Raw genomic sequence first — 20331 nt, forward strand, 5'->3', positions numbered from 1 at the left:
TTATGTATCATGTATTATTAGAATATGATTAAAATATCTTATGCATATTGTCTTATTAAGAATCAAAGGTAATATGTTACGTATAATATAATATGATCATCTATAAGAATAAAAAGCAATGTCATGTGTGTGTGTGTGTATTTTATAATTTGCCAAAAGTAAAACCACCCAAGTTAATATGTTAAAAATCGGCGCAGTTTATATTTAACTTAAGATAGGATAAATTCGTTGGAATTATTAAATTTTGTCATGAGAAACACCGTGCAGGCTCAGATATAATTAATAAATATTATAAATCTACTGCATAAAGTCAAATGCCTAAAACAGATGACCCCAATTAAAATCCACGGTTATCAACCAATTTCCATAAAATGTCCATCAATAGATTGTGCAAAATCCTAGTGTATCATATGCTATACTTTTATTACTAACTTCATATATATTTTTCAACACCAAAATGCTGATTATAGTTAGTTTTAACTCTCGAAAAACTATAATTTTTTTATTTGTATATCGTTGCCATTGGTTACGGAAAATAAAATAGTCAATTATCTCGGTTATTATGATTGGATATAATAATTTATGATAGTTGGTCAAAACAATCCGAATAACTGGGTTAAAAATCTGCGCAGCTTACATTTGCCCGATGGTGTGTAAGAACGTGTATAAATCCAGGGGCACCGTCGTGCACGATCAGCCAGTAATATATTATTAATATATTATATGTTATATGCATGTCTCAAATCATATATTTAAATAAAAACACAGAATAATTAACTCCAATGTGATGGGATGTTGAATAATTTGGTACAATAATAACAATAATTATTTATGACGAAGATGTACCGCAAACGCTGTCCATACGCACACATAATATTATGAACAAACGCACCAACGCTCTACTGCAAAACAACACACATTATAATATTATATTATACTCCACTGGGAATGTTTACGTTACACCGTCGTCATACATAAACGTACGAGCAAATCGCTTCTCCTCGGCGTTTCGTTCAGCCGATGTTAATCAAAAGTAGACGGGATAACGCACTGCCATAATCCTATAATACAAGGGTTAAACGAAAATGACTCTGGAGTAGTGTCTCCCAGTTAAAATCTCAAGACACATCGTCCATGCCAGTATATCATGGACAATGCACTAATAGGATATTATATTTTTGTCATTCAAACGAGGACTCGGCGCCGCACGTTCACACTTATATTATAGGTGGGTAGGTAATTGGGTTATTCAAACATCCTTGTAGTACGGTCATAGTATCTTGTACTATTTACCAAATACACTTGTTATTATTGTATGGGAATCCCTCATTGTATCCCTCATCAGGCCTAATATTATCCGTCCGCATTTATTTTTAAACTCTAAAATCCAAGTAGGTACCATCATAATATGATTTAAGCATCGTTTTCATTACTTCTTTTAGCATCTTATAGTTATTGTGTAACATAACTATTATTATCTATTATTTTAATCAGAAATATAGGTCACTAATAATATTAGTATAGTAATAATATTATTTAAGCTATTTTAATAATAGATAGTACCTGATTGAATCTAAAAACACTTGTTTGTCAATCCGTACCTAAATAAGGTAACGTGGTAGACTCTGGTGCGTATTCTAGTAAGTACCTATTGGGTATTCAGAGTTTGGAATGTTTAGCTTAGCATAAATAATATCAGATTACTTTGATTAGCATAGTTCTATTATAAGACTAACTTAGTAACAGTAGTATTTTAGATGCGCATTTGTTTGTCAATCAGTACCTGACCACGATGGCATGATATGTATATATACCCTGATGCGTATACTAATCTATCCAGAGTATTAAGTATATTTATAACTAAGCCCTTGATCACAACATAAATTAAGTCTTCACCTCAGTTATTCGATAAATTGGACCAGCCACACATTAAAATTACTATAATAGGTAGGCCTCACCAATAGTATCTATAATACACTACGTTTTAGCATATAAACGGTGCTCGATCTAGCTCAATCTAATTTATCTACAACAGTATAATAAACAAAATAGAGCACGTCTTTCTATTTTATTGAATTTCTAGAAGACCACGCGTGGTACGTCAACTGCAAGATATAACGATACATGCTAAACATTGGTGGAAATCGTTGGGGTTGGGCTTGAGGGGACTTAGCATCCCCCCCCCCCACAAAGTCCATCAAGCTCCCTCTTTTTTTTGTTTTGTAGGATCAAAGCCCTCCGCTCACATTGATGTTAATAATGTTAGGCCCCCCCTGAAATGTTAATGGATTTCCGCCTATGACGCTAAATCAATCAAACTAGGATGTAAAATATCGTAATGAAACCACGGAGCACCGAAAATTCATATTTCCGTACCTCAACTTCGTATAGATATTGAGCCCTATAGGCTATAACCTACTTACTACGAGAAAGAGCAAGACCAGTAAATTAAACCATATTGTTCACCTGACATTTACACATACATTTTATTTGACACAGAATATTATAAATAGGTACCTACCGATATATTAGTAGAATATAATGTTACACACGCACCCTTTGGAATAATAAAATGAAACCACAAAACGACGTCGTAAGACATCTGCAGGACGCGTAAACACAATGTATAATGCACACCCATAGTCCACTATAATAATATAAATTGCGTTCACACAAACAAATTTACTACGCCGTTTAACACGTGTGGCATGCATACAGGGCCACAGGGGTCGTCGCGGCGTCTTACCTTTTAGTATTAAAGATCATCGACATTCCTGCACACACCAGTTTTTACTTATTTCATATCCTATTATTGTAATTTAGGTGGACCATTATCTACCGTTATCGCATTTGTTATGCTATACTAGAGTATGTTAAATATCTAAATTCTCCAAAATATTTATAAATATTTTTTTTTAGATTCTGAACGTAGCTCATATGAATGTACAATTTTTCAATTACGAGTGTTTCTCTTTTTCTAGTAGATAATATGCTCTGGCCATCAACTTCCACTGAGGTCTCTGGTAGCAAATTGGATTTTATTAGTACTTTTGAGAGGTCAAAATAATCGGGAAAAACGATATAAATACGAAAATGTATTAAAATGTTAATATTTTTATTAAAATAATTGTTTGGTAGCTGCCTTGGTTACCAAAAAGTTAGACCATATTCTATTGGATCGTCTTCGATTTATTTTCGTTTTTTAACATAGATATGTTTATGGGCTGCTTACAACTTTTTTTTCCAACCGATGTTCGTGATGCCGATTTTTGTAATGCTTTGTTTATTACTATTTAAACACAAATCAACAATAAAAGTTGTAATTAAATTCCTAACAAAATTTAGTATTGATGCTACTAAATACATTTCCACTGCACTACACCCAAAAACATACCTAATATATAATTTATTTATAATTTATTTCTCAATTTTCCTTGCAGAGGAAAAATATCTATATAGTAGCATAATTATTCTTTTAATATCATACACAATGAATGACATTTTTTTTCTATAAAATGTCGATAAAAAATTATTGAATTAGCCAAAAAGCTATTTAAAAATTTAAAAATATTAATGACACATAGGCACGATTTTGTGAGCCACCGATTTTTATATCATACCAATCATCTATCAAAACATCACTCGCCTTACGTTGCCTTTTTAATTCCTTTGTGTATTAATCGACACAATGTGGCTATTACAATTACCTTGAATGTTTCAGTCACCGTTGAAAAACATGACCAAGGAAATAAGTGTTCTGTATGATAATGTAATCGCACTGTATGACGTATTATTTTATGTTTTTACTGTAAATATAAATTCATATGAATTTGAGTTAAGTTATCGACAATAATCTAACTAAGTTTCGTAATTAAAGTGTAAAGTCATCTGAGTTTAAATAAATCAGTGGGATCCTTGAATATCCAATCGATGGTACCTACGTATAATTTAATATGTATTTACCTAAGTCCTAAAGTGTCATTATAATAGTTCCACAGTTTTTTTAGACAACAACTTACAAACTAACAAGGATTTGATAAAACATACTTTTTTTAGTAGTGGGGGGGGGGAGAATCTAAAGAAGTTTATGTTGGGACAAAAACAAGAAATTCCTTTTTCGTTCCAAGTTATTTTTATAACAGTATATAAAAAAAGTTTTTACCGTTTTTGTTACCTAATCATTTTAATCTCTTCAATATTTCATCTTCATTTTAAGAAAAAAACCTTACATGCACCTATATACCTATGTAAATATTTAAGTATGTTATTCTTTATGTTCAATGAAATATTTATTATTTAGATGCTGGTGGAGCGATGAATGTTTGGTTTGACAATGATGATGTGTGAGCGTGTATTTTTTTGTATCTGTCATGCGTTTTGCAGTACTTACCTTTAACTTCAGTACCTACTCACTTTTGAGAGTAGTTTTTGGTAACGTATTAAATCTAGATAACACTTAGGGGGATAAAAAGTAAATAAAATACATAGTACTTTATACAATTATTCGAAAAAGCTAACAAAAAACTTCGGAAAAAAAACGGAAATAGGTACCTACGCAATATCAATTTTTAACAATTTCGTCAAAATAAATTCAAGACATATGGCTATTCCGCCAGGTATTACTAATAGAAAAAAATACATTTTTATTGTATTACCTAACCTATAAATATTTTATAAAATACCCTTAGAAATAGATGCTGACACACCGTATCAAAATCGTTCTTCATAATATGATTCCTTGGCTACCTACAACGATTTAACATTGAATTCAAATTGAAACTTTCCATTAGAGTTATGTCCAATGATTAAATTATTACTCTCCAAAACCTACTATACAGCAGAGTTATTTTCCGTGGTTTTACTTTTAAGCCTATTGTTTTATAAATTAATAACCTATTTTGAGTTTTGAAATTATATGTACAATATACGTATATAAATCTCTAAGTCTATAATAAATTGCTGACCCGGGAAATTTTGATTTAACCAAAATAGAAGAGTTACACATTTAAGTTTTGAAGACTATTATGTATGCCAATTGGTATACGCCTAATAAAAATCAAATTTAAAAATAATTTTTGTCGGTGGTTGACTGAATGTTACCTAACCTTTATTTCCAGACCTTTTTATTTGGTACACATTTGTAGACTTTAAGATATCCGTTTAGTAATGACGTGTGATTTTTTTGGAAAAAAACATTTTAAGGTAGGTAGTTAAAAAAGTTCCATACAGTGAATTATATGTATATAATTTGAACAAAGATGACTTTTGTGCAGTGTGAGTGACTTTTGAGACTTAACAAACAAATAAAATATAATTGTTTTCTAATTTAAAGTTACCATTATTATTGTGACCCATTAAATATCTTACGATTATGTGCCAATAAAATATTAGATATATTAGATGTGTGAAAACATTTTTTGTTGCATTAATTTCCTAATATTATAATTGCAAATTTAATTTTTCGTGATTAAATATGTAAGTGTGTGTTGTGAGTGTGTGTGCGTGTGTGTGTGTGTGCGTGTGTGCTGTTGGATGGTCACCTTATAAAAAAGTAACTTTTTGGAGGTCATTGTACAAATAAAAAGTTATGCAGCACTTAGTGCTGCACCAATATGTTAGGTACATACGAACAAACACATGAACACTTTTTCATATACTTCTCGCACCCACAGCCCGAGATATTTACGCATTAAAATATTATAATTAATCGTTAATTAATAATTTAAAAACCCATTCTTCAAAAGAATTTCAATAAGCAAGTGTTTTTTTACAGTACGCAGTCTATAATACATTAAAAAATGTTTGTTGTTTGTAACATTTTTGAATAATTCTTAAATTAGTCAAATTGTATAGTAACCAACACCCGGTATTTTTATACTCACATAAGTTACTATTTTATTTAGGCAAATAATAATTTAAATGGTATAAAAATATATTGAATTTCCCATTTATTTAAAATAAAATTGATTTTTTGTCATAATTGTCTTTTTGTGCCTTTTTTCTGTCATAAATCAAAAAATATGAACAGCAGTGACGTATAATATCTTATTATCTTCTTCTCGGGATAAAAATAAAATAAATTTCGATTCTGACCGGTGCGATGACTAACTACTGCTTCACATTGATGTGCATTTTGTGCTACAAAACATTTCGTGTATGTACGTATTCTGAATTTTTGTGGCACGTCTATTAATTTAAAACTGAAAACAAATTATATTTAAAGCTAATCACTAAACCATTTTCCAGTTGAATGGTTGACTATTGTTTTCCAATTCTAAGCAACTCACTTAAATATCCCACCGACCACATAGCTCACAATATCTATTTTGGATGGATTCTAAACATTTAATATAAAAAATGAATATCACTCTGCTTTACCTATGTTGAATATGGCTCGTCATTGGAAAAGGACAGGTTACTGTAAGGGATACTGTATGGGTGAGTCAAATACAAATTAAAATATTCAACAACAAAACAGAATAACAAACGAAAAACGATTCTAAGCGAAGACGGTTTGTCAGCTTATCTACATTCATAAAGATATTTTATGACATAAATGTATATTGCTATTATTATAGTAATATATTTTCTATTATTAATACGATAAGAAGGTGTAACTAATTTTTGTCAAACACTAATAATTACATATTATACGATGTAATAATCATTATATAAATTATAAAATTGTACTTAATAATATAATATTACAAACTGTTAAATATTATAGGTTAGGTGAGAATAGATTCGTGGTATAAAACATTTTAAACTAATCTACAAATGTTGAAAATTGTATTGTGTATAGTAAATAGGTAATCATAATAATATACGTAGCAGCGAATAGTTTCAAGTCCTTGCAAATATTATTTTTGAATTGCAGCAAAATAGTTAAAATAGTTTTTTTTATTTCAATATTCCATTTTGTCTAAATTTGAATTATATTTTGTCGAGATATTATGGTTGCTATAAAAATAACTTAGGAGGTGTCTTGTTTTGAATGTTTAAAATTTTTGACCAAGTATATCATTCTTATCAACATTTATAGAAAAAAACTAAAACATCAGAAAATTGCAAATGCTTTATAATATGTGTATCCAAATATTACTGATTCATAGTTATAATTATAATACGAGTATAGAAAATGATAATTTGACTAAAAGTGGAATGTTTCATGATTATAACAAATAAAAATGTTATGGAATCTTTTATTAAATGTTCAAACTTTTTTATTCATAAACAAAAATTTTATTATATATGAATAAAAAAAAAAAAATTTTAATGTTAATAAATAGTACAAAAAGATCCAAAATATTTTGAAAATGTTGTCATGCCATTCATGTCTATAAAAGGCTACTATAAATAGTTTATCAAAAACTGACGACGTGTAAGAATTTCTGTTTTTTCCCAATTAAAAAAAGAACAAAAGTGCTCAAAAATGTTTATGTTTTACATTGTTTTATAAAAATTCACAATAATATGGCACATTTAAGTTTGAACATTTTTAAACGATTTAATATTTTGCTACATTATTTCATTGTTTTGTTCAACATTAAAAGTTGAAATTCCATAACAATATTAGTTACATTAGTATAGGTAATAGAACGACGTCATATTAATTTGATTATACTATTAATTTAATTTAAAAAAGTATATTTTATAATAATACATTACCTAAAAAACATTTTTATTTTATTAAGAATAAATATTTTGATAAACCTACCAAACAGCATAATATATTTTATATGATAATTTATAATATATTTATTTTAATTTAATACAAAAAACCGTAAAATGTTATGGTTCTGTTATGATTTGTTATGTTATTGTTCTTATATTTCTCGGTCATCATCATACTATAATATGCCAACCATTAAAATTTAATAGGTACACATTATTTATATGAATACCTAGGTACTTAAAAAGTTTAAATTACCTAATATCTCAATAAAATCGTTTAAACGATCAGGATTATTTATAGTTGCTTTAAAATATAATATAGTAATATCACCCAGAACCTAAAGAAGTAAAAAGATAAACGAATGTCAACATTCAGCTTTTGAACCCTAATTATGTTTACACACGTTTAACAATTATAATAATTCAAATGAATCTATTATATTTTTTTTTTGTTTCATTGAATAATATAATATATTAATGAATAACAACACAGGTGTTTCTTCTCAATAAATCAAAATATTTTTATAAATATTAATTAGTGGTACACTTCTACATATTATTACTATTGTTGCATTTGATAACTATGATTTATTTTAATTTTACTGTTCATAAAACTTATTAAGACATACAATTTTTAGAAGGCAATTTAAAAAAAATCGGGGAACTCGTTATGCTGTATAGTAGGCGTAGATTAGACTACATCTTTGAGTAGGTCACTGTAATGTATAATATTATAGTATATTAAATTTGAATTCAATAATAAATCATTGTAAACAATAAAAAAAACTATTCAGAGCAGAGATGGTCTGTCATTCTATAGTTCTAAGGACGTTTTGTTATATTGATATATATTTATATTACTATTAGTGATATGTGGTATAATCAACTAATTTTAAACAATAAAAATCGGATTTATTTAATAATAATATTTATTATATTAATTAATTTATAACTACTATTTTACTGACGTACTGTAGACCGATGTGGATAAGTTCATGGTATAAATAGTTTAAATTTAATCAACATTTTTCAAATATTTAATTTTGTAGGTACTTACTTAATAATACGTATATTATGATTCGTAAATTGTTGAAAATATTCAAGTCCTTACGATTGACGTTTCTGAATTAAGTACAACATAATTACTAAAATTTTAATTGTTCATTTGAATATCCAATTTTGTATAAAAGAACATTACCTTTACTGATATTGAAACTTGTATAACATTTTTAAGATTGTTTATTCAAAAACAAAAAAAGCATCAAACCGAATAAAATCAAAAAAGTATTACATTTCAAATGTTTATATACATATCAGAATCAAATTCAAAATATTTTGAAATTTACATCGTTTCTAGTAAGCTAATATAATGATATACATCGGAGGGTGGGGTTGAAGGATCACGACCCCGAAATGTCTTCTTTTATGACAATGTATTTTAACAAAATCCCTCTCATCACATCTATAATGTCAACAGCAGGTATATGTAGTTTTGATAAAATTATTATTAACACAACCCCCTGTAAAAAAAGCTTTTGTGTGCTACTGGCTAATATGAATATTTTGTAAATATTTCAAAGCTCTACACGAATAATTATTCGTTATTAGTTATTATTATTATTTGAATTAATACAACAACAACCCCCACCCTCTACAAAGTACAAACGAGATCCAATTTGACACCAGAAACCATCAAACAATGATTTGACATATTTTATAGAATACTAAGAAATATAAAAATGTTTTTTACCTCGGCAATATGAACTTTAATCCAGCGATTTGAAGTCTTTATGCACAAATCGAACGGAAGTAAAAAAAAAAAACTTGCGTTCAAGCCATTTGCTATTTAAGTCTTCTTCACTAAATAATTGCTTATTGAAATAATAAATGCGAATATCACACGCGATGGAAATAACGCGAGACGGCTGAACGACAATACGCGTGTTTAACCGTGGAAGAGCAGACGGTGTACTAAATTCAAAATCTGTCGCGGTTCGGACGCCAAAACGCTTGCATCCGGCGCATGTCTTCTACAAAAAAAAAAAAAAAATAAAATAAATATTATATTTACACAAAGTATTTATGAGCGGATATTTCAAATTGCTAACGTTTTTGTTAAGACAATGTGAGTAGCTATTATTTTATAATATAATAAAAATATTTCAAAAATAATCTGTATCGTAATAGTATAAATACGCATTACCTATGCCCTACGAAAAAAAAAGTTCTAAGTGAATTAATATCTATTTTATAATTTGAATTCAATTTTTAACGTATCATTATTTAAAATTCTCCATACGATTTTCCGTAGGTACTACTCAACGACTATAGTTGGCTGCTCATGTATAGGTCTCGATAAAAAAAATCGAGTATATTTATTATACAGTCACTTGTTTCACTGTTGCATTTTACTCGGTATCGCCTGTACCCCTGCAACCCCTCGTCCGACCAACGGAACATCTGCTGGGTGCTTTTATTTCGGTTAATTCTCCGATAAGAATAATAACCAAACACACCCGACAGCCGATATCGCACCCACTGCCGATACGACCCATAGCTGCTTCCTCGACACCGTTAGGTATACGTGACGTGTGTACAGCTGCAGCACGCATCGATGCTTTTTTCGTCCGAATCGTATTTATCCAACGTTTTTCATTAAGAGTTGTATTAATATATTACTGATAAATAGTGATAATATTTTTTGATCTTTTACATCTAAATTGTATTTTATAAATACGCCCCTCATACAAATAATAATTGTATGAACACTTAAAATAAAAATAAATATGTATACCTATCCGTGTGAGACTATGCTTTTAAAAAGTTAAGGATTGGAACCGAACATAAAATATTTTTAAAATTTAAAATAGATTTATACAGATTTGTTTATTTAAATTTCAAATATTTATTCCAACCAAAATTGATTTTGTGAAGTACAAGTCACATTTTATTTTATTATTTAAAGATAAAAAAATAATAACGTGCGAGATTTCAAGGATATTTAAAGATATAAGGAATATACATCAAGGACTATCTTATTAAACTTTCAATTCTTAATTTCCAACAAAAATACATTATAAATCAAACGATAAAAAACTAATTCATACTTTTTTAAAAGTAACACGCATTTATATATTTTTTTGAAATGTTAGTTGTTACAACTCGGATAAAGTTAATCATAATTATTTAAATATTCCTCAAATTACAAAACTGTATGAATAGTATTCTGTGATAAATCAGAGGTTATTTTAGATTTTTAGAGCAGTGCTGAATTCAATCTTCATAAAACTTATGTTTTATTGAGTAAGTATACAATATTAAAAAAATGTGAAAGATTTTTAAACAAAAAAAAATATTCATTGTTAACAAACTAATAATTATCTAGACATATTGTTCTACTATAAACTTCAAAAAAGTATTATTATACACAATGATACTAATTTAAACAAAAAAAAAAAAACTTAAAATACACTGATTAATAATTATAATTGATTATATTTTGTTCTTATAATTACTAAATGAAGTTATGAATATTAATAATTATTTATTATTATGAAATGGAACTATAAATATATTATATAATATAATTTTTACTTAAAAATGATACAACACTATTACAGTATAACATTTTAATAATATAAGGTTAGGTTAGGTTAGGTTAGGTTAGGTTATTATTATATTATTATGATAGGTATTTAAAATACATTATAATATAACATGACATTTATTTTTCAAAGGCCTTATTAATTGGATTACATTTAAAATCTTCAGATGTATGAGTTTAGTATATTTTATTATCATTATAGTTAATTCAAATAAGCTTTGAAGTATACATAACATATATACATTAGGTAAAAAATATTCCATTATAATTGGATAATAAATTAACAATCAAAAATAATAATATCATTATTAAAAAATAGAAATAAAATACCTACCACAACTTTTTATTTTATCTCAATCAGGAAAAATATAATATTATTTAAAAAACTAATACTTTATGATAATCACATTTAAAATAAAAATTAATCATTTAAACTCAATAATTATTTTCTTGTTTCCGTCTTTCAAAAAAAGTTTATGGAATTATTCTATATTTAAAAACAATATATTATTATTATAATATTTTTAATTTAGTCAATGTACCTATCTACTATATTGTATATTTTATGGTTTAGGTAACAAAATTATTATACTCTCCATCCCTCTCAAAATCTGTGCTCTGGATTCGTGTCTGACGCGCCCGCTGCTGCAGAAGTCGAGACCAAGATGCCGCCCATCTTATCGACGTGGCACGATTCGTCGGTGCCAAAAAGACCCTGCCGAACCGGACTCGCTAAGCTGTGATTTTAGGAGTCCACCGAAGAGATCTTCCAGGATAATACCAAAAAGTGCAGTGCATCCGAAATAGAGTCGGCCCCGCCCCACGATGCAGTTTGACCGAGCCTAAAACAGCCAGACGAAACCTTACGTGGCAGTGCAGGCTCTCGTTTAGACTGCACCACGGTAATCCACCGCAGTGATGGAACGGACCCGGTATAACCGCGGTTAAACGTAAAAGCTGTTGATTACGGTAACGGGCGAACGAAATTCGTCTTGCATTAAGTATAATAATATCGTATTGATTTACACTTTACACAAATAAACGTTTTTGTTGTGTTATTTAATTGGTTTTTATTTGATATTCAACTATCTGATCCTGCACGGCGTTGCCCATGACAAGTTAAATGCCCGTGGATTAACCACTTCTTAAACTTAATTAAATAAATAAATAAATTTTAAACTGCACACATTTTTGACACCAGTTGTTTGGTTGTTTTGATCAAATTAATATATAAAACCAGGTTAAAAATTAAAATTATATAATATCCAATCATAATAACAATTTTATTTTTTGAAGTCAATGGCAACAATATTATATAGGAACATTAAAAAGGGGAATGTAGATAATCACCGTCATTGAGTAGGTCACTGTAATTGATGTCTTAAATTGTAATTCAATGATGAATCAATAGGTACAAAAATCATTTCGTTAATGTATTGTTTATTTTTTTTTCTGTTGACACCTATTGGTTCTTTGATTACATGGGAGCTTATCAAATTAAATAATTGGATTATTATAGTTTAGGGCTAAGGGTATAAAGCTATTTTTATACAAAGGTAAAATTATTATTATTTATTCAGTACTTTTACTTTTATTTGTCATCCATTTAGCTGATTTTATTATGGTTTTACGTTAGCCCAGCTAGGACTTTCGGTGATATATCCATCACCCAATCATTTTTTATTCCATATATTCTGAGAGTCGAACCAAGTATAACGTAACAATATCAGCTGATATGTATCAGTGATCAGACGTCATCTTGTCGTATAGGTAAGTTTGATATATTTTGATTTTGGTGAGTACCTACGTGGCATTGATGTTATACAGTTTAAATGAGAAATACTAACATGTCAGTACAAAACATCTCAGTTTATTTTAAAATTCATTTTATTGATAATTATTGATTGAGTAAAATGTTCAAGAGTAATTTTTTTTCTGGCACAAACGCTACATGTAGTTATGTAATGATTAATAATTATAACAGCTAATAACAAATAATTAATTTTTGCATTAAGTACCTACATTTTTGAACATGATTAATATTAGTTCTAATGAGTTTGATTTGTTTATAATTTTGTAAAATTCTATTCGAAGCAGACAAATATTATATGCATTCAAATTTGAAAAATATATGATAATATATAAATACGACAGAAACACTCTTGCAGGGTGAGCACATTTTGATTAATTTGGAAACATTATTTTTAAACATTCCCTTGAAAAAACTTATTTGAACAGAACTCTATAGGAGTATAGGACTATTTATGTCTAATAGGTATCCAATCTTAAGAGAGAGCTTGTATAAAACACTTCAAGCTTTTATAGTATTTCAAATAATAATATAATATGATTAAAATAAAAACTATTTATTGTAAATCTGATAGAATTGCATACTCTGCTGAAAAATAAAGTCTTAATTGTATATTATGATTATAATATTAAAAATTGTAATGGTTATTTTCGAATATTGTCTAACGTCTTATTTTTAAACTTTTAATTAATTTAAGCGCAGTAGTATTTCAGTTCAGTGAGTTTGTAATAATTACTATATTATTACAACTTTTGCAATTTAGTATGGTGAATGATGATACTATAGGTATTTTTTAGGTTTCAAGTGAAACGAGTCAAAAGAGTTACACGAGTTTCATAGTGCTGATTTTGTTTACGGTTAACTTTTCTTGAAGGCAGTCAAATACTTTTAAATTGTTATGTACGCTTAATATTTCAATATGTTATTGTAAATAGAAAAAAAAAATTCTATTATGAAATAGTTATTTTAATAAATTCACGTTAACAGCTTATTGGCAATAATGTTTTTTACTAGAAAATATTAAATTGTACGACTATTGTAAAAATGACTATAATTGTAAAACTATTGTATGTGTATTGTAATAATATGTATTATGTACACCATAGATTGAATGCAATAAAAACCTTCATTTTAAGTAACATAAAAGTCTGAAATATACATAGATAATATTAAAATATGCACAAAAATGAAATGAAAAAAAAAAAACACTTTTGGTTATTTAATTGTGATTTGTATGTGTGTTCATTCAAAAATGTATATTTAAGTAGTACCTACCACAGTCATTATTAATTAAATAAAAAAATATTTTTATGGTAAATAATAAAATATTGATACAAAATAAGAGAAATCCCTTAATTAATATTACCAAAAGTATATAGGTAGTTCTCGTAAAGTTATAGTACCTAATATTATATTACCAGGGGTGTCGCAATTACCTGCAACTTCAAGCGATGTCTCGTTTTTTGTCTAAAATTTAGCTTGAGTGTAGAAAACAAGCGTTTATCATCACAAAACAAAGTTTAAAATTAGATGTCATATCACGCTGGCTATAATTTTAGGCGTGCAAACGATTAAACGATATTTTATTAAGTTCTGAAGTAGTAATGCTCCGTCTACGAATAAAGCAACGGACAGAAACTCAATCTGGGTCCGGACAGTATAAAACACTATCAAATTAATTTCATGTAAAAAATGACTATTATAATATGTGTTTTTATACAATCCGCGTCAATAAGTTAATTATTTCTGAAGGCTATCAATAATAGCATTTTTTTTTAATTTTTTCTTATATTTATAAGTTATAATATGATACTTATATCATCATGACAAAAATTACTTGAAAATTCATCATATCAAAAAGTTAGCAATATTTTAACAATACTACAACTTAAAATAATTGATTTCTATTTTTAGGAAAAATAAATATAAGAGTTAAATATTTGATAAATATTCAGTGAAATAAAAAAAAAATGCTGGTATGTGGGTGCACGAGATTTTGATAAATGTTGTCAAAATTTGAACTTTAAATACTTATAAAAAAATCGTGCATATAGATATTTAATATTATTTATCAACTACTAATATAACAACTTATAAAGAACCTTGTATTAAATTTTCAAGCTTTTTGACCCAACGAATAAAATTGTATTGAAATGTATAGAATAAAAACTACACAAATTTAAAATTTATAATGGTCTATACATAACTCAAAACAAGTCAAAAAAATTTTAAAATCGTATCACGTATAGATATAAACATTTAATATGAACATTTCAAGTACCTACAGTTAATAGTTTTTAAATAACGACAAAATAAGAAAATCGTTGAATGAGAATTTCTTAATTTACGAGTAAATATCCAATGTCTAACTTCAAACGCTCATATAACACTAATTTAACTTTGCGGTAAACATTTTTTGTTTTGTTAAATATAGGAAAACTTAAGGAGAATCTTGTATGAAAATTCAAAATCTTAGATATACATAGAAAAATGTTTATGAATTTCAACTCAAAATAATTTGCCAATTTCCGTGGTTTTGATGAATTTTGTCAATATTTTTACTTCAGATGCTCATAAAAAACGATTGCTGATTTATTCTTAATTTTTTTTTTCCACTAACAACAACTTATAAGGACTGATATATTTCATTTTCAAGTTTTTTGACCTAGCAAACATTTTTTTATCGACAATTATAAAAAAAAATTATAAAACTAGAAATTTTCTTATGCCTATAAATAGCTCAAAAATAATCACAATATTTCGAGTTTTGCACCTTTTGATGGTGCATAGAAAATGCTAATATAAACATACTGTGAATATATGATGCATCGACGGTTATTTTTTTTAGAGTTAAAATAGAAAACAATATTGATTTTTCAAAAACTCGTTTTGCGTAAAAATCTCAGTTTTTGCTGACGCTTTTGATAATTTACTTAAGTAATTAAGTACATAATTATGTCAGTTTTTTACTTTTGACCTCTCAAAGTACCAACTAGATTCGTTTTCCTACCTGAAGGTCTCCCAAAAAGTAATGACAGGCACATATAAAAATAACAATAATAAACTAACACACACAACATTGTAAAATCAATAAATTCATCACTCCGCTCAGAATCTAATATAAAAAATAAAATAAATATTAATATAAACTATATCATTTTGTACCTGTAATAATTTATTATAGCTTAACTTTAATTAGAAAATATATGCATTCATTGGACTTAAAATAAAACAAATACCTATTCTGTAAAAAAAAAAAACCATCAAATGATGTGGATTTTATGATAGTAATCAAAATATATAGATACCTACGATTTATATTTATTCCAGTGGTATGATTTCTTTATTCAACTCCTCAAAAAAAGAAGTACTCAAACGGTAAATTGATTTCAGGAAATCGGAAATAACATCGCGCTCAAAAGCGTTCGAATAAATTGAAAAACAATGATATTTTTCTGTCCGTTGATGTGTGTGTACACAACTTTTATCTAAAACAATTTTCTATTTTATAAAAACTATTTTTTTTTCTCTTGAATTAATCAATTTTATTTTGTATAAGTTATTTCTATATTATCTTTATTTTCTTTAAAATAAACAATTTTTCTCTCGATAGTATTTTCAAGTGCGTAATATTTTCTTTAACCAACTCTTTTCCTACTCCATTTTAACTAATTGCTCGCATAATAATAAATGTAGGTTAGTAACTTTAGGTAACTTTTGTGAAAAAAAAAATAATTAAAACTTTTTTGCATATTTCTTACGAACATAACTCACTAAGTAAGACTGTAGTATAAAATAATGTTTTTGAAGTGCAAATTTTCAGACGAAAAGATTACTATTATTTCCTGTGAAAACAATATTCCATACCAACCAATTAATGGAACAAGAGTTACGATACATGTCTGAAAAATATAAGGTTGAGCATTACTCCATTACAATAATTAAAATAAAATACAATTAATAATAATGTACATTTTAAAACCATTAGTCTCATCTTCGATAATTATCGAAAAATCAATAATCAGTAATACTTCTACTATACTACCTACTAAAATCGTTTTTTATAAAATCTATAAGTTTAAAGTTATCAATAATTGTTCTTACTAAAATCATTTATCGTAAAATGTAAAAATGTATGAGCATTATCATTTTTTATACTAAAAAATGACTTGTAATAATAAATTAAAACATTGTTCAGTTAAATGTAATTAATTCAAAGGAATGTGTAATAATGATTTCTTACTATTATTATTTGATACAACAAATTAAAATCAACATTCAAAAAAATTATATGTATAATACTGTGATGTCGATAAGTTAGCTCATTTTTAGTTGCCTAACTCCCAATTGTTAAATTTTATCATCGTACATTGAGTAAAAACGCATAATAGCTTTTAGTAATATTTACAGCATAATTTCAGTCATGGAGATAATGAAAGTTTCAATGACTAATGAAACGCTACAAGATATTTGAAGACTTAAAAATGACACTAAAATAAGATAAATAATTTATATTTTATAATCTAAAATTCTAAAATAATAATCTTACTAATAATAATAGTTATGATGGTATACACAGGTGTTCTAATTGGTTACAAATGCACAGTATAATTATACTTTATAATATTTTCTACTTAGACCATTTTTTTAATAATTAAATGGAGTCTAATTGAGATCCATTGGTCATTCTTAAAAAAACTCTCAATAATTCTGAATTTTGCTGATTCTGAAAAAAAATAATGTCAATCAAATAATTGTAGTAACCCAAAAAATATAATATAATTATTTTACCAATGTATATGGAATAATAAATTATACAGTAGTATAATTTATGATATATAATGTAGGTATTAAGATTCAATACATAGTGTACGTAAAAAGCCTAAATAACAGGAATCTTAGAGCAAAGCGTTGGAATAACCACCGATGATGCAGCAGCAATGTCAGGTTACAAAACTGGATTGTTGGGTCGTTTGAAAGAAGTTGCACCTCAAGTAAAGTGGACCCACTGTTGTATTCATAGGGAAGCGTTGGTTGCTGAACACCTATCGGAACACATGAAAACAACTTTAGAGAAAGTAGTAAAAATTATAAACTTTATTAAATCACGACCTCTACAATCCAGGCTTTTTGAAGTCCTTTGCAACGACATGAGAAGTGACCACGTACAGCTTATTTTGTACTTCGAAATTCGATGGCTATCACGTGGAAAAATTCTTCAGCGCTTTTTTGAGCTAAGAGACGAAGTTCGAGTATTTCTTCTTGAAACCAGGTTTGTAGGCTTGTTAACTGATTTTTCTTGGCTGTCTCGGATAGCTTACTTGGCTGATGTTTTTGAATACTTGAATACACTAAATTTGAGTTTACAAGGAATTTATATTGATGTTTTTCACGTTGAGGATAAAATCGAAGCAACTATAAAAAAGTTTGAAATTTGGGCAATACGTGTCGAAAAGAACTCTTTCAGTAGCTTTTCGACATTACAAGCTTTTTGGAATCTTCGTGTGAATGTCTATCACAGGAGGTAAAGAGTGAAATATCTGAACACTTGTTGAGCAAGGCCAAAATATTAAGAAAATATTTTCATCAACCTCACCCAAATCCATTTTCTTGTGACATTGAAAAAATAGAAAATCTCTCTGAACAGGAACAAGATGAATTAATTGATTTGGTAACTTATGGAACGATGAAAAATATTTTCAACGATAAAAAACTTATCGATTTTTGGTTAATTGTTCAAAATGATCAAAAGCAACTGGCTGAGAAAGCTTTAAGACATTTGATCCCCTTTTGCACTACATATAGATGTGAACAAGCTTTTTCTACCTACTGTTACATGAAAAACAAATATCGTAATAGACTTAATATTGACGCTGATTTAAGAGTTAAAATATCAAGCATGCAGCCGGACTTAGACGAAATTATGAACAAAATAAAGATTTCACTTGTCTCATAGAGTTTGAAGGTGTTAAATCAAATAATTTTTTTATAAATATATTTTTTTTTGAGAAAATTTGTTTCTGTTACCTATATTACAAAAATAGAAAATGTTTATAAAATTAAAAATTAAATCATATTGAAAATAAATCTACTCTATATTTCGTATATTATAAAAGTGATGAACCATATTATGTAAATATAAGATATTTTAAGCCTTGAAATGAACAGGGTAGGTTTTAAATGAAAAATGACAATTTACAACTCGTGGTACTTTCTAAGCCTTGTACCGGAAAATAACTTGCGAAGTAAGCACAATCATTAAAATACCGAATAAGGTGTAGTACAACAGGAATAGACTGTTGTCAACTACAGTTGTACGGATATTAAACACACACATTATATACGATACAAGATAATCGGTAATCTTCGTCTGTTTAGTGTTTCTTTGAAACGCGATTATCGCGTATTTTTTTTTCCAAAAAAAAAATGTTTAGGTACCCTCACCCGATAACGTATTTTAGTATAATATTATAATCGCCCACCTCAACCGTCGCCACATTATGCTATTAGATCATATTATACTAGTATATGATCCAAGGCCGTATATCCGCATTGCTTAAATGCGATGACGGATGAAAGAAATAGACGGTTTATCGATTTTCTACTGTATATTATATTATGCACGATATAATATTATTAGGTATATCATTATAAGTATGCGTGTTATGTTATGAGCCGTTCATTAGGTTTTTATCTTGAGCCGACTGCTGATTCTCGCAGATGTACTTTAACGAATCCGCTCCATAACCCATTACGAAAATATTGAGTTAAAACAATATTAACATTTAATCAATTTATTTAATTTTCCTTTCCTCGTCTTAAAAAAATTAGTTTAATTCAGGTGAAAATAAATTCTATTTTGCCGACTGAAAATCAAATATTGCTGAGTGGGGGGGGGGTTCGTCCTTGGTGAGCACTACATAATACATAACTCCAAATAACAAACAGGAACTAACAGGTCACATTATAATATCGTTATATACGATTAGTGTTGTAAATAATTCATAAAGAAATATATTCAGAATTTTCTGGCCTTTGAAGTCAAATTTTTATTAACCATTTTTGATAGTAAAAGTCGTTTTAGAACATAATATATGAAATTAATTAGGAAAACAAAGAAAAAAATAATATTGTCAATAAACATGATTACACCCAGGGAGACACTGCAGTGTTTTTTAGTTGGTCGTTTCATATAAGTGGTGCAGAATAACGAGATTTAAATATTTATTTGGATTTAATAAAC

General features: G+C 27.6%; 2 protein-coding genes across 3 annotated transcripts in view; one reads left to right on the forward strand and one right to left on the reverse strand.

The window, feature by feature from the left end:
* LOC132948909 (limbic system-associated membrane protein-like) overlaps positions 1-9628 on the reverse strand; it is a 248434-nt gene extending 238806 nt beyond the window's left edge. For both annotated transcript variants that reach the window (XM_061019600.1, XM_061019599.1), the window contains exon 1: positions 9425-9628. The gene's annotated coding sequence lies outside the window, so the exon portion shown is untranslated. The remainder of the gene's footprint in view (positions 1-9424) is intronic.
* Positions 9629-18028: 8400 nt separating this feature from the next.
* LOC132948331 (zinc finger BED domain-containing protein 5-like) lies at positions 18029-19044 on the forward strand. The gene is made up of 2 exons (XM_061018755.1): positions 18029-18526; positions 18610-19044. The coding sequence occupies exons 1-2, from the start codon at positions 18029-18031 to the stop codon at positions 19042-19044; spliced, it is 933 nt and encodes a 310-aa protein (XP_060874738.1).
* The last annotated feature ends 1287 nt before the right edge of the window (positions 19045-20331 follow it).

Source organism: Metopolophium dirhodum, chromosome 7 (assembly GCF_019925205.1).
Source record: "Metopolophium dirhodum isolate CAU chromosome 7, ASM1992520v1, whole genome shotgun sequence".
NCBI classification, from domain to species: domain Eukaryota; kingdom Metazoa; phylum Arthropoda; class Insecta; order Hemiptera; family Aphididae; genus Metopolophium; species Metopolophium dirhodum.